This window comes from Cylas formicarius, unplaced genomic scaffold (genome assembly GCF_029955315.1).
Source record: "Cylas formicarius isolate icCylForm1 unplaced genomic scaffold, icCylForm1.1 PGA_scaffold_3__17_contigs__length_32017465, whole genome shotgun sequence".
Taxonomy (NCBI): Eukaryota; Metazoa; Arthropoda; class Insecta; order Coleoptera; family Brentidae; genus Cylas; species Cylas formicarius.
The window spans coordinates 20,072,445-20,086,008 of record NW_026844326.1 but is presented as its reverse complement, the minus strand read 5'-3'; the positions used below and the strand labels follow the sequence as shown (position 1 = coordinate 20,086,008).

At 35.1% G+C, this 13,564-nt stretch overlaps 1 protein-coding gene across 3 annotated transcripts; it reads right to left on the bottom strand.

The window, feature by feature from the left end:
• Window positions 1-7: 7 nt before the first annotated feature.
• On the bottom strand, window positions 8-13,557 carry LOC132699131 (trifunctional purine biosynthetic protein adenosine-3). Of its 3 annotated transcripts, none has more exons than XM_060665651.1 (13): window positions 12,829-13,557; window positions 11,738-12,344; window positions 11,508-11,688; window positions 9,787-10,000; window positions 9,264-9,738; window positions 6,870-7,092; window positions 5,788-6,043; window positions 5,537-5,731; window positions 4,580-4,811; window positions 3,366-3,487; window positions 1,952-2,211; window positions 1,642-1,899; window positions 8-270 (listed from the first exon to the last, which is right to left on the bottom strand). In XM_060665651.1, the coding sequence occupies exons 2-13, from the start codon at window positions 12,205-12,207 to the stop codon at window positions 88-90; spliced, it is 3,069 nt and encodes a 1,022-aa protein (XP_060521634.1). In that variant the 5' UTR covers window positions 12,208-12,344; window positions 12,829-13,557; the 3' UTR covers window positions 8-87. The 3 variants fall into 3 exon arrangements, with proteins under 3 accessions (XP_060521634.1, XP_060521635.1, XP_060521636.1); XM_060665652.1 differs by having other exon boundaries at window positions 11,738-12,218; XM_060665653.1 differs by lacking the exon at window positions 12,829-13,557 and having other exon boundaries at window positions 11-270; window positions 11,738-11,985; window positions 12,040-12,789.
• Window positions 13,558-13,564: the final 7 nt, after the last annotated feature.

The following is a 13,564-nucleotide window of genomic DNA, read 5'->3' as shown; positions in this document are numbered from 1 at the left end:
CAAAACCAGTTGTTCCGAGACTTATTTAATTTGAATAAACTATGCGAATAAATTATTAAAAAAAAACACAATAACATGAAAAACGCTTTATTGCCAAACGATCTTTCTGTCGTTTCCTAACCCAACTTTGCCTGTGGCTAACAACATCAGAGCCTTAGGATAAGCTCTGTGTTCGGCAGTTTTTATCCTTTCGGTAAGACTCTCTTCAGTATCATCTATCATGACGGGCACCGTTTCCTGAGTGATTATCGCACCGGAGTCGATATCGACCTAAGAAAAATGATACGATATTGCGCAGAAACAATCCAAACGAATTTTTTGATTCGCAACCGAAACCACAAAAAAGTTTCATCCAAAAGTTATGTACCGTGAAAATCACTACAAAAAGATCGCGGTTTGAGCGAATCGATTAATATACAAAAAGGACAGACAATTAATTTGCTAATAGCTTTTCGATTTTTAATTGTTAAAATCATTTTCATTGGAAGATGACGCCATGGAAACGCGGATGGCTGAAATTCTTTGACATTTTTTTTAAATAAACCTTGATAAATACAAAATGAAATAGAGAAACACAGAATTAACGAAGAAAACAAAATACTAGAAGAAAAAATGATACAAAGGAAAAAGTGATCAAGGGTGAAGTCAATGGGACCCGAGATAGTTTTGTTTTTTTTTTTAAAAATTCAGTGTAGTCTTGACTATAAATATTAATTATTAATTAATTAAACATAAATTTATTTTGGCAGGACTGCATATTGGAAGTTTAACCCTTATAAGAGTAATGGTGACCAAATTTTAAAACTTTTACTTCCCGTTTATTTGAAACTAAGAAGGTTGTCGTTACTTTTATAAATCAAAATGGTTTTATAAAGACAAGGAATACAATTTCCGTTACCGTCATAAAAACTACCTGCAGTATTTTTTTTATGGAAATACTTATGTCGATTTGAAAAACATAACAATGGCCGCCACATTCAGTTCGCTTTTTAAAAATTAATAGTTTTAACTGGGCTTGCAAGTAATATTAAACACTATCTAGGTGTTTCATGACAATATTGCTCTTGCACTTCTAAGATGATTTTGGAATACTTATAGTTCCATAAGTTACATAAAGTTAAAAGTTATTATAAAACTAAAAGTAGCCGGAAAACCAATTGAAAACTATTAGCACGCTAATGTCAAATGTCAATTATGCAATCATAACCTCTTTCGTTTAGTTCTTTATTTGTTTTTGAAAGAAGTGTGCTTAGTTTTTTATAAATATCTATATTAAGTTTAGAATTAAGCCAAAAATACTTTTTAAAATTGTGTAAACGAAAGAACTTAGGGGCGTTGTAACTGTAGAATATTTATTACATAACGGTTTTACGGAGTTACGAAATCCCACGGGTTAAAATAATACATTTGAGAACGCAACAGAACCTGAAAAAAAAATAAGCAACGTAAAAGTGGTGGATGCAATATTATAAAACTTAAACTATTTTGCTATTGATCCGGTGTCTTACAAAATTTTAGGCGTGTGAAGTTAGCGACGAAGAAATAAATCCAAAAAAACAACAGAATTTGGGGGGGGGGGGGGTCATCTGGGAAACAAGAAAACCACTACCAGATCTAGAATGTTAGTTAAATGGAACTTACTTCTACGAAATGTACGGTGCACCCACTGACCCTAACTCCCGCATCCAGAGCTTGTTTCTGGGCGCGAGTTCCTTTAAATGAGGGCAACAGAGAGGGATGGATGTTGATCAGCCTTCCGTGCCACTTCTCCACGAACTCTTTGCTCAATATTCTCATAAATCCGGCCAGACAAACTAATTCCACCCCCGACGACACTAACTCTTTATCCATCGCCATATCGAAGTTGTACCGGCTATCAAAGTCTGAGTGATTTAATACCTGAAAAAAGTCCTCTATAAAGTTGTTCTCTTTGGACCTTCTCTCTGAGCACTTTTGTCGTAATCCCCGCCCTTTCGGCTCTTTTGAGTCCTTCGACGTCTCCTTTATTCGATATAACCAAAACTATTTCGGCTCCGATATGTCGGGTGGGGTCTCGAGTACTATCGATAAGCGCTTGCAAGTTGGTACCGCTGCCCGATACGAGCACTGCCACCTTTTTTTTGGTTTCGAGGAGACGGGACATTACTTGCGGTACAAACTGACGCATCGACTTCTCCAATACCTCGCTGAAGTTATTGACAATCACTTGCTCTAAAAGTACAATTACAGTTATGTGCCGTCTAGAGCTAAAGCGATCCCTTTTCCTAGGGACTTTTTTCACCTCTTTTGAAATTTCTCCCTTATGTTATTTTATTGGTTATTAACTGGTTACTTTGAGCCTGACTATATATATATATATATATATATATATATATATATATATATATATATATATATATATATATATATATATATATATATATATATATATATATATATATGTGACACTATATTCCGGGATATCATCCGTTCGCTCGCTGGAATCCTGCATCCGACTGGAATCCTGCAGACGTTTCGCCAAAATCCCACTTGGCATCTTCAATGCTCGCGCTCCGAAAACACTTCGAACACTCGGAGCGCGAGCATTGAAGATGCCAAGTGGGATTTTGGCGAAACGTCTGCAGGATTCCAGTCGGATGCAGGATTTGCAGGATTCCAGTCGGATGCAGGATTCCAGTCGGAGTTCAACGAGCGAACGGATGATATCCCGGAATATAGTGTCATCATATTTTTCCATCCGTGAATCAATACGTGAGAATATATATATATATATATATATATATATATATATATATATATATATATATATATATATATATATATATATATATATATATATATATATATATATATATATATATATATATATATATATATATATATATATATATATATATAAGCGTTGTATTGCAATGGAGAATATAGTTTATGTAATCTTAAGACGCAGAGGGACATTTGTCACGAATCACAAGCTGACAAGAAACATTTTGAAAGATATTTGAAACTGCAATAAATTGGATAATGAATACGGTTTGACGGTAGTGCTGCTGCGGGAGGCCTAAATCCTTTTTTAAATTCTAAAGTGTGAGATATAATTTAAAAAATATGATTTATAAATAAAAACGCTCTCTGCTTCGGGGGATTGATCAACAAAAATATCGCGCAAAGTAATAATTCTTGTAAGGTTGCGATTATGATTCACATTCACATTTAATTTCCACATTTTTTGCTTTTAAATAGCGAAAGAATCTCAGAACGTGCTAAGAATTCAAAATAATGTGGCAAAAATTGGCTGTAATTCGTTAATAAGCTAGAACGTGACATAAGGCTGGAATTTCGTTAGAGGTACACTGGTCCCTATTTACCTCCAGTTTTGATGGTAACCTTTCCTATTACGTTCGCGTCGTAGCCCTTTACGATATTCAAAACTTGCTGGGAATTACTCGGTGTCGTAATTAGTATGCCACCGATGCCACAATTGAATGTCCTAAAACGTACGTATTATGCAAATATTTACGCAAGGCCTTTTCTAATACGATGCCAATCCTTAAGGGCGCGATTCATTTCTTAATAAAACCGATCGACATTCGTGTAGTCCAAAAAAAAATTATTTAAACATTGGAATTAAATTAATAGTTATAAGTTATAAGATCGTCTCAATGAAAATGAGAAAACCCTGTTTTTTGATATATTTAAAACACCCCTATATATTAGAATTAAAATGATTGTCAACCTACATTGATAACTTTTTTTTTCTCAAAATCTGATTATGAAACGCCTCCTAAATTACTTTAAAATTCCCTAGAGCAGGTTTTATCTAAAAGGTAGTAGCATTGTACTTAAAAGCGGAAAATATTTCCTTACTTTAGAAATAAGCCTTAAGAATAAATGACACTTCATGAAATGAATGAAAGTTGGGTTCCATAAACAATTATACCAAATATCACGGCCAGACATTCAGAACGACTAAAATATAATTTGACTCTTTAATATTGAGTATATTTGAATTTATTTTTTATAAAAAAGCTCTGAGAAAAATTATAAATAGATACGAATTTATATATAATAACAAATATAACATATTAATGAATAATGAATAACTTTTTTTTAAATATTTTGGTAAGCATTAAATTCACTTTAATGTTTGGCTCGGCTGATGAAAATTTTCAATCAGAACTTTTTTTTTATACAAAATTAATTCAATTTTCTAGAAAACATATTAGTTTGACACAAAAAAAAAGAAAATAATATTACGCATTAATATTTTGAATGATTTTATCGATAAATTTTAAAAAAAATTGTCCACTCATGTTAGTGCAACTCGTCGAATTTTTATACGATTTTTCAAACTTAAAGAAAAGATAAGCTATTAAAAATTTATCAACTAGTGTTCTTGAACGCAATAACGGTTACGATTCAAAAAGATTACTGTAAACAAGATTTGAATTTGAAATTTCAACTATGACAAGAAACGACATTTCGGTGTACCCCTATACAATATCGATTAGAAATAAAAAAAGTTATGAAGCTACAACCTATTTAAAATTTTAGGGTAGTGTATTCTTTTGAAAATAGATACCTCAACATTTCGGCTTCGTTGACGCCTCCGGCAGCGGCCAGCCACGCGAAAACGCTGGGTATTTTCCACGCGGAAGCGTCGAGCTCCACGGCCAAACGCTCGGGAAGCACCCTGGGGATGTTTTCCACCAAGCCGCCGCCCGTAATGTGAGCGAAACCTTTCACTTTTTTGGACTTGATGGCGTCGATAACCGATTTTACGTAGATCTCCGTCGGAGTTAAAAATTCTTCGCCTAAAACCGATTTGCGTATTGTATAAGCAAATATTCAGTTTTTTTTATTTTATTATATCGGCTTAATTACCTAATTGAATATCCACCAATTTAAGCAAAATATCAAAATATTTTTTAACTTGCCAAGGGATTTATTTTTCAATTACCTATCGAATGGTTTAAGGTGTCCTATATATGGGTAACTCCTCGCGGTTTCTCAGAATATCAAAATATCAACAACAATTAAGTCGTACTATTATTCTATCGCGTCGAATTAATACTTAGTATGAAAACGCAAAAAACAATCTGAAAAGACCAAAAAACTTATTTATTTTCGAATCATAACGCCTTAAGGCCCTCGTTGATGTACGCGTTAATGTATGCATATTCAAAAATGTGCGTTCTTTAATCAAATAAAAACCACTCACAAAAACAGATACACTGTTTTCCTCGTAAGTTGAATAATTATTATTCTACTCTGCTACTATTTTTTAATGAATATTTTACCTTCAATTTAGGCAATTAAATTGACAATTATTGCTTTTTCATTCCATAACGCTAGGTCGTGCTTTTTTCTAGGTCTATGTAAGAGCAGTTCAAACACTTCGCACAAAATGTGATGTTATGTTTGTTTTTAATTTTTAAATATTTTACCTTCAATGTAAAATACTTGGCGTTGCATTTCCTTGAGCAAGTTACTGTTTTTTACTTCTCTATTCAAGCAAAACCGATCACTTACTACTTACCAAACGTTTTGTTGTTTTTACTAAACGGAGCCAGGTCCTGGTACTTTGCCCCAGACAAACTCATAACCTTCCTCACCAAACTAAACCCATTACTATGAACTCCAGATGAAGGCAAACCTATAATTACATCCCCTTCTTCTATACTCTCAACATTAGGTATTATTTGCGTCCTTTCCACGGCACCCACAGCGAAACCTAAACAAATTTTTCATTAGTTGAAATAACCCTTAGGATCCCACATAGAGCTCCACCTGCCAGGTCGTATTCACCAGGCGGATACATGTCAGGCATCTCGGCGGTTTCGCCCCCTATAAGGGAGCAACCGGCCCTACGACAACCCTCAGCTATTCCAGACACTACGTGTTTAGCTACATTGACGTCCAGGGCGCCGCAGGCGAAGTAATCCAGAAAAAACAGAGGTTCGGCTCCGTGGGCGAGCACGTCGTTGACGCACATCGCGACGAGGTCGATACCGATAGAGCTGTGCTTACCCATTTCTTGAGCTATCTACAACAAGATATTCAACTAGAAACTGAAATATAGTATAGCACAAAAAACAAACGTCCGTAATAAATGCGCCAGCCTATATCTCTATGAGCGACATCTTACTAATCTACAATTGTACAATGTCGCTCATACAGAGTGCAGAAGTTTAGTTCTCGAAATTGTGATCTCTCTGTAACTCATGTAGCTTCAGCTATCGAATTAAGAACCCGGGATTCAAGATTTTTGGAGATGAGGATTATGAGTTATGATTTCCGAATAACTACTGCTACATTATATCCCAAGTCCAATTGCTGGCTCAAAAACAGTTTTATAAGAATTCAATGAATTTCAGAGAATTTTTTAGTTCTTTTCTGAAGCATGTTGCGATGCCATTGTACATAAATGAATTTCTAACCACAGACCATTCTTTAATTTTTTATTTCGAATTATCTGATTCAATCTTCTTTCTTAGCCGTTTCGAGTTTTTGTGGCACCGAAACAAGGTCGCATGGTCCGCAAATAAAGTAAATCGCAAATTCTTAACGAAAATTAAAAACAAAACGGGTTCCAAAACGGATAGGACAATACGCCAACATGAGCACTTTGTTCAAGTCCTTTCAAATAACAATATACCGTAACTGGCACGGTTGAATGATTTTGATACTGCTAAGAAGTCGACCATGACGTCTCACGCATTTTATTTTATTGGTTTGAAAGCCAACAATAAAATAAATAAGAACTGGCATAGTCCCCGCCTTTGCGTAAGCAATCATAAAACGCAAAAGAAAAGGTCCACAGATGTATAAATAAAAAATTAGAGTCTATACTTATATTTACTTATGCTTACTTTTAATTTAGTACCAACTCCATCCGTGCCAGACACAAGCAACGGGTCTTTGTAACCGGCCGCTTTGGTGTCGAATAACCCGCCAAATCCGCCCAAAGAGCCCATAACTCCAGGCCTATCGGTAGATTTGGCGGCCGGTTTGATATGTCTAACCAATTCATTACCAGCTGTAATGTCGACGCCACTCCCTTTGTAGGTTAGTTGACCAGATTTCAATATGGCTCTAAAAAGTGCCCGATAGAATCTCCTACTCACATGGAAAATTAAAGTTGAGGCAATCCTGTAGTTCACCTATACATTAGATGGGCTCCCAGATAACAAAATTGTCAGTCAATCCATCTACAGTATTTATCATATTTTTCCGAGCTTTGTTGCCAAATTTTTGACTACTATTTCTGTTACATAAACCAGTTTACCATGCTTTTCGAGAAAGCTTCTTACGAGTAATGTCTCTAATTTTTCCTAATTGTGAAAAATTTCTGTGAATATTTATTAAGTAGAGAATTCATTAAACAAGACGCTTTAAAAGTAACCTCCCTACTTTCCTTTATCAAAACCAGATTATTTCTACTTTGGATAAAGTGAAAGGAAGCTAGAAGTTGAAACCAATATAATAATTAGGTGTGCCCCCTCCCTCCAAGAATTGTCTGTAAAATGGGATTTAAGTATCGCAAAACTGGCAAAAGGCAACTAGTATGGAATCACACAAACTACACACTTGGAGAGTTAATTTAGTAAATTAAAAAGTATAGAACCCAAAACAGATATCAGACAAAAGCACCCTAAAATAAAAGAAAACGCATCACCATAATTTACAATGGACCAGAAGAGCGATTTATTCCAAACTGTTTTTTGTGAAGGATATAAATAATCCGACTAACAGTGTCTCAATTATAATTGTGGCAACGCAAGCTATTACAGCCCCCTGTTACAAAAAGCAGCACCAAATTCATCAAGTACAATACTTCACATTCAAGAATATTTATTATAAAGTGATATTTACTTTGAATGTAAAAAAAGTGTTAAAATCACATGCTATTAAAAAAACAAAATGTACCTAAACTGTTTTAAGTTTTCCTCCGTATAATTGTATATTCAACCTCGTGGAACACTTGTGACAACAAGTAAAATCAAATGTGAGAGCAAAAAATGATACTCTCACTTTAACTCTGATTCTAATAAATATCATTAAAAATGTAAATAATAAAATAGTCGAGAGTTGGAAAAATGCATTGTAACACGAGTAAAAAATTGAAGATTTGCATACAAAATCACATAATAAGACCAAAAATTCGATTTTAAAGAAAAACATACTAATTCGGGTTATTATTACCTAAATAAATGTAGCATAACATTTAATCATTATATTTTTAACACACCTTACAAGTCCGGCCCTACAATACCGAGTATTTATTTCGATAATTGCCGTCAAAAGCCAACTAAAACCAAAAAGTATTTTGAAACATACCATACCCACTTTACCAACAAAACCTTTTCAATTCAAGTTGCAGTTTATTAGCAAATTATTTTGTCCGTTTCATTTCAATTTTATTTTGTTGCTTAGTTTTAAGAAGGTGTATATTATGTTGACAAGTCTATTTTTGTTTCTATTACAGTTGAATTGCTGCAAATACTTCGTTTTACTTTTTACGAAATCTTCGGGGGTGATAACGTTTTCACAATGATTTTGAAAGGCTAACAACTGAAACAACCAAAATAAACATTCTTTTTTGTGAAATCGATAACTGCTGTTACTGTTATATAAATAAAAATTATATTTAAACAACAAAATTTTACACACAATGGCTATTGTGTTGTCCCGAAAATTATTGACGAAACCAAGCTTAAAATAAAAGCACCCCTTCCTTTTGCATGTTTGATTATTCGACAAATTTTAAAATTTTAACAGCATTCTAAAGGCCTTTTCAATACCTTCGCAAGGTAGCACTTAACCCACATTTTCTAATTAAATGTTAAGAGTGAATCTCATACCCTGGAGAGTGAGCCGCCAAAAATGTCTAAATAGCCAAATTGTGGTTTATTTGAAAAATAAATTTTCCTATTTCTATAATTTTGCAAAAAGTTTAAAAAATGTAAACAATTTTTTTTTTGGTGCATGAAATTATCAAACAGGATTCACAAAAACTAAGCGACAAAATTTCAACTTATTCAAAAATTGTAAGTATAAATCTTCCCAACAGAATTGACACGTTTCAACAATTTTTATTTTCTGAAAGTGGTTTTTGAGAAAGTCATAATTTACACCTGGCATAATTTTCCTGTTAAATCGAAGAAATGTAACAGGTTGGCAAAGCTGCATGTCACATTGCGATCGCTGTTAAAACGTCCCCATCTATTACATACCTAACCTGCAGGATTACCAAAGTCGACTACCTAGCTATACCCTTGTGAGCTATATCCCGTCTAAATTGCTCCCCATTAAAACGCACAAGGTCGGCAGCTTGAAGTGCTTTTGCGGCCGCTGAAATCAGTCGAGGCCCCATGGACACTATTATCAACACCCTGCCCCCATTTGTGACCACCTCGCCGTCTTTAAACGCAGTACCACAATGGAATATAACATGATGGGGAAGAGAAACCACAGATTCGAGCCCCTTGATGCAATCTCCCTTGCTCGAGCTTTCTGGGTAACCTTTTGAAGCTAACACGACACCCACCGCGTTCACACCCTCTTTCCATTTTAACTGTTGCCTGTCCAAAGAGCCTTCGCAACAGGCCGCCATTATTTCGTACAAATCGGACTCCAAGAGGGGCAAAATTACTTCCGTCTCCGGATCCCCGAAACGGCAATTGAATTCCAACACTTTCGGACCTTCTCGGGTCAACATTAACCCGGCATAGAGAACACCTAAAACAATTTATTTATTTCTTGACCATCCAACTACATTTCGGGTACCTATGAAGGGTATGTTCTCTTTTTGGAAGCCTCGCAACGTCTTCTCTAAAATTTCTTCCTGGACATACTTTAACTGGTCATCATTTAACAGAGGGCACGGGCAATAAGCTCCCATACCACCCGTATTCGGTCCCTCATCGTTATCGAAAATCCTTTTGTGATCTTGCGCAGGCAGCATCGCTTTTACAGTCTTGCCATCGCAAAAACTCAACACCTACAATATCACCATATCTTCATTTTCTAACGGAGTCGAGCAAACCAGATGGCAGTATCATCGATCGTTTGACATCGAATATAATTGAATTTTTTGTTTTATGTTTTATGTTATTCAATTTTTTAGGAATAAACTGAGCTGTCAATTTTGTAACTTTGCACTCGGCTTAAGATCTAGTTTGTAAATCTGAAGCATCCAAAAGAAACTGCATATCATCTGCCCGATTTACGGAAACAAGATCTCCCCACTTATCATAACTTAACTACGCGCATAAGAGAATCTACACTATATTTTAGAAATTTTGAAGAGTTTTCAGTTTGGAAGGCCCAGAAGAATAGACAGTAAAGTAAACTATGCTTGCCATATGGCGAAGAAAAAAGTACCTATATGAGTGTAACAGTATTCATATTCATGGGATTCGCGTAAGACATACTGACTATCAAAACCCAAACAAGAAACAATTGTCACAATTTTACTTCGTGGCCAATTAAAAACGCAACTCAACTATTCCGAAAAGTAATTATTGGAAAGACTTGAAGTCAACAATGGATTCCAGGGGGCGTAATCGCATTCATGAATTTGAAATAATTTATATTATAGATTGCTAAAATTTATCGTTATAAAGCTAGAATAAATTCGATTCTTGTTCATGTCAGATCATTTCTGAAATAAATGTTTATAATTTCAGAATGGATGAACCCAATTTGTCAAACTCGCAGTTGTTGAAAAGTGCTCATTTTAGACTATCAACGCTGCGTTGCGACATTACTATCAATGTATTTTTTGAAAGATATTAAATATTAATAACCTATAATGTCAATAAAAGAAATAATGTCGCATTTTTAGGAATATTTTCAGTGTACCTAGCATTATTAATTAGCAAAATAAATATAAATTTACTGTTAAAATGCAAAAATTATATTTAAAATGTCATTAATAATGAATATTCAAATAAACACAACAACATACATAAAACGGATCTTTGCGTTTTAATGCAGGATTCTCTCTACCGCAGAGATTCTAACAAAATAGATCACACACTCCTACAGGTCAAAAAGCATATTTTTTACAAATAAAGGCACCAAAATTAACTATAAATATTGCTATTTTGTTGTCCAAACCACACTTGGAATTTAAAGTTTTTGAATTTGAATGGATAGATGAGCAGTATTCACTTATATTGAATGAGTATTAATTATTGCCTCTAGCGCCCTCTAGCGAAGATTCAAGTAATCTAAATCCATTTACTTGAGACAGCAGTGATAGCATAAAAAGAGCCCTTTTAATTAACTTTAAGTTCGACAAACTAGGTTCAGCCATTCTGAAGTTATTGACATATATTTCCGACTATTCTAGAAAAATGAATAATAACTTTCAGTATCTTGTCTTACCTGCTTTAGTCATAAGTTTTTTCACCCCAGGTCTTACCACAATTACTTTTTGAGATAGGGTAGAATGCCTTTTTTAATTGGAAACCAGGAATAATATTTATTATTTTTAAACTTACCGAAACTTCTTCCCCCACTAATAATTCTTCCACAACAACCGTCTCTCCAGCATTTCCAAACTTTCTATTGGTAAGTATATCATTTATGGCATCACAAGCCTCCAGCTTGTTTGAGGCAACTACTACCCCTTTGCCTGCAGCCAGGCCACTGGCTTTAACAACCAAAGCAGCGAAAGGCGCGCTGAAATCGCAATTATATAAACGAAATGAGTACGGTTACTGTGCATTACCCATTAATAAAATTTTTCGCGTCTTTGGGGTCACTAAAAGATTCCCATCTGGCAGTCGGTATACCGTGCCTGTCCATAAACGCTTTGGCCCAGTTTTTGTCCGATTCAATTCGTGCCCCATTTTTTTGGGGCCCAAACACTTTGATACCCTGAGCATTCAAGTCGTCGGCCAAGCCGTTGGCGAGAGGATCTTCGGGGCCTACCACCACCAAATTGACGGAATTTGTCTTACAGAACTCTATGATTTCCTGCAATTTCAAAAGGTCCAAAGCCAAAATAAGGAATAGTGGGTAACTCCTTACCCTAAAATGGTTTAAATTCAAAGACACATTCCTCGCCTTGGCGACCTGTTCTATGGCAAAGCTTCCGGGGGCCGCGTATATCCGACCTACGAGTCGGCTTTGAGACAGCTTCCATACGATCGCGTGTTCCCGTCCGCCGCCTCCAATAACTAAAACGTTTTCGCCCATTGTCGCGGGATCTAGGGGTAGCACGAATTTCCCACTGCTTATTTTTAACCGGACCGACTTTAATATGACCAACCACTTGTAAAAACACTTGTTGATTCAACGATTTGCTAACCACTGTCGTCTATATCGTTTGATTTCTTAAAATTTACAAAGAAACAAAATATCCGATAACCCCCAGCGACGTCGTGAGGAAATTTGAGATAACGAAAGGGTAAAGGTGCGTAAAGTAAACACAAATTTCATAAATACGCCAAGAAAACATATTTCCTAATTTTAATGCAAAGTTAAAACTGTATCTACATGAATTGGTCCACATTATATGCAAGTGTTCAAGGCGAGCAAAAAAATGTAAATAAATTTGAAGAAAAACATATTTTAAAACTATAGCATAGAAACGCGGATGTGTAACACGAGCGTTTTTGAATTTTGAACATTACTTAGCAACCGTTTATTAAGAAAATTGACAACGCTCAATTTTGGTCTAAATAATCTCAACCTCCAAGAAGGAATTGTTTAACTAATAACAAAAATTGGACAGCAGAAATATTCGACACGCTTTCATTTCATATGCCACAAAGATATTGAAATAACGTAAATGAGAATATCATCTTGCTTACTTACAAACTATTTGCCACAACGTTTTTTATTGAAAATAATCAGGCAGTCAACCCCAGCTCGGGGAAAAGAAATTTTATTCCATTATCTTTTTCTCCTACAACACTATGTAGACCTATATTTTCGTACGGATCACGATTTTACTAAAAGCTTTTCCGGCCTGTTATGGGCCTACACGTGTCATTAGCAGCATGCCGCCATCTGTCACTAGATCCAACCAATTTTGTTCTTTGTTTTCGTGTGCAGGAAAAATGCACTTTTCTACTCCCTTCTGTAAAATATCTAATTATAAACCGATCTAGCATGAGTTCCTTGTCCAGCGGATTCCTTTCGGACATTTTCCTTTTACAGTTTAAGTTTTTACAGCACGGCTTGAATTTTAACGTTTGTCACTTCTGATGGTCATGTCAGTGAATGTTTTCGTGTTGATTTGCAAATATGTACCCAAAAATTAACGGTCGCAGAAAAAGTATAGTATGGCACACGTTTCGTAAACTTTTTAAGTCAGTCGTTTATTAAGTACTCGCTCCGATCGTGCCAAGTAAACTCGTGACCCAAATGCCGGATACCGCACTCGTAAAAATACTTTTAGCAATTGAGATAATTAAGGAATATGCAAAATTATATCGTATGTATTCCCGTGACCAAACCAACTTATCAAAATTAATCACGCTAACCGAAACCACTTACAAACCGAAAATCTAGCAAATATTTGCCGGATTAGAGTTAAACATTTAAGGCC

What these genes read in the sequence shown, in the direction of transcription:
- LOC132699131 (XM_060665651.1), bottom strand. Translation starts at nt 12,207, where the DNA reads ATGGGCGAAAACGTTTTAGTTATTGGAGGCGGCGGACGGGAACACGCG. An exon ending in GAGTTGGTACTAAATTAAAA is followed by an intron (nt 6,044 to 6,869) that starts GTAAGCATAAGT and finishes ATCTTGTTGTAG; the next exon opens with ATAGCTCAAGAAATGGGTAA. An exon ending in TAAAAACAACAAAACGTTTG is followed by an intron (nt 4,812 to 5,536) that starts GTAAGTAGTAAG and finishes AATCGGTTTTAG; the next exon opens with GCGAAGAATTTTTAACTCCG.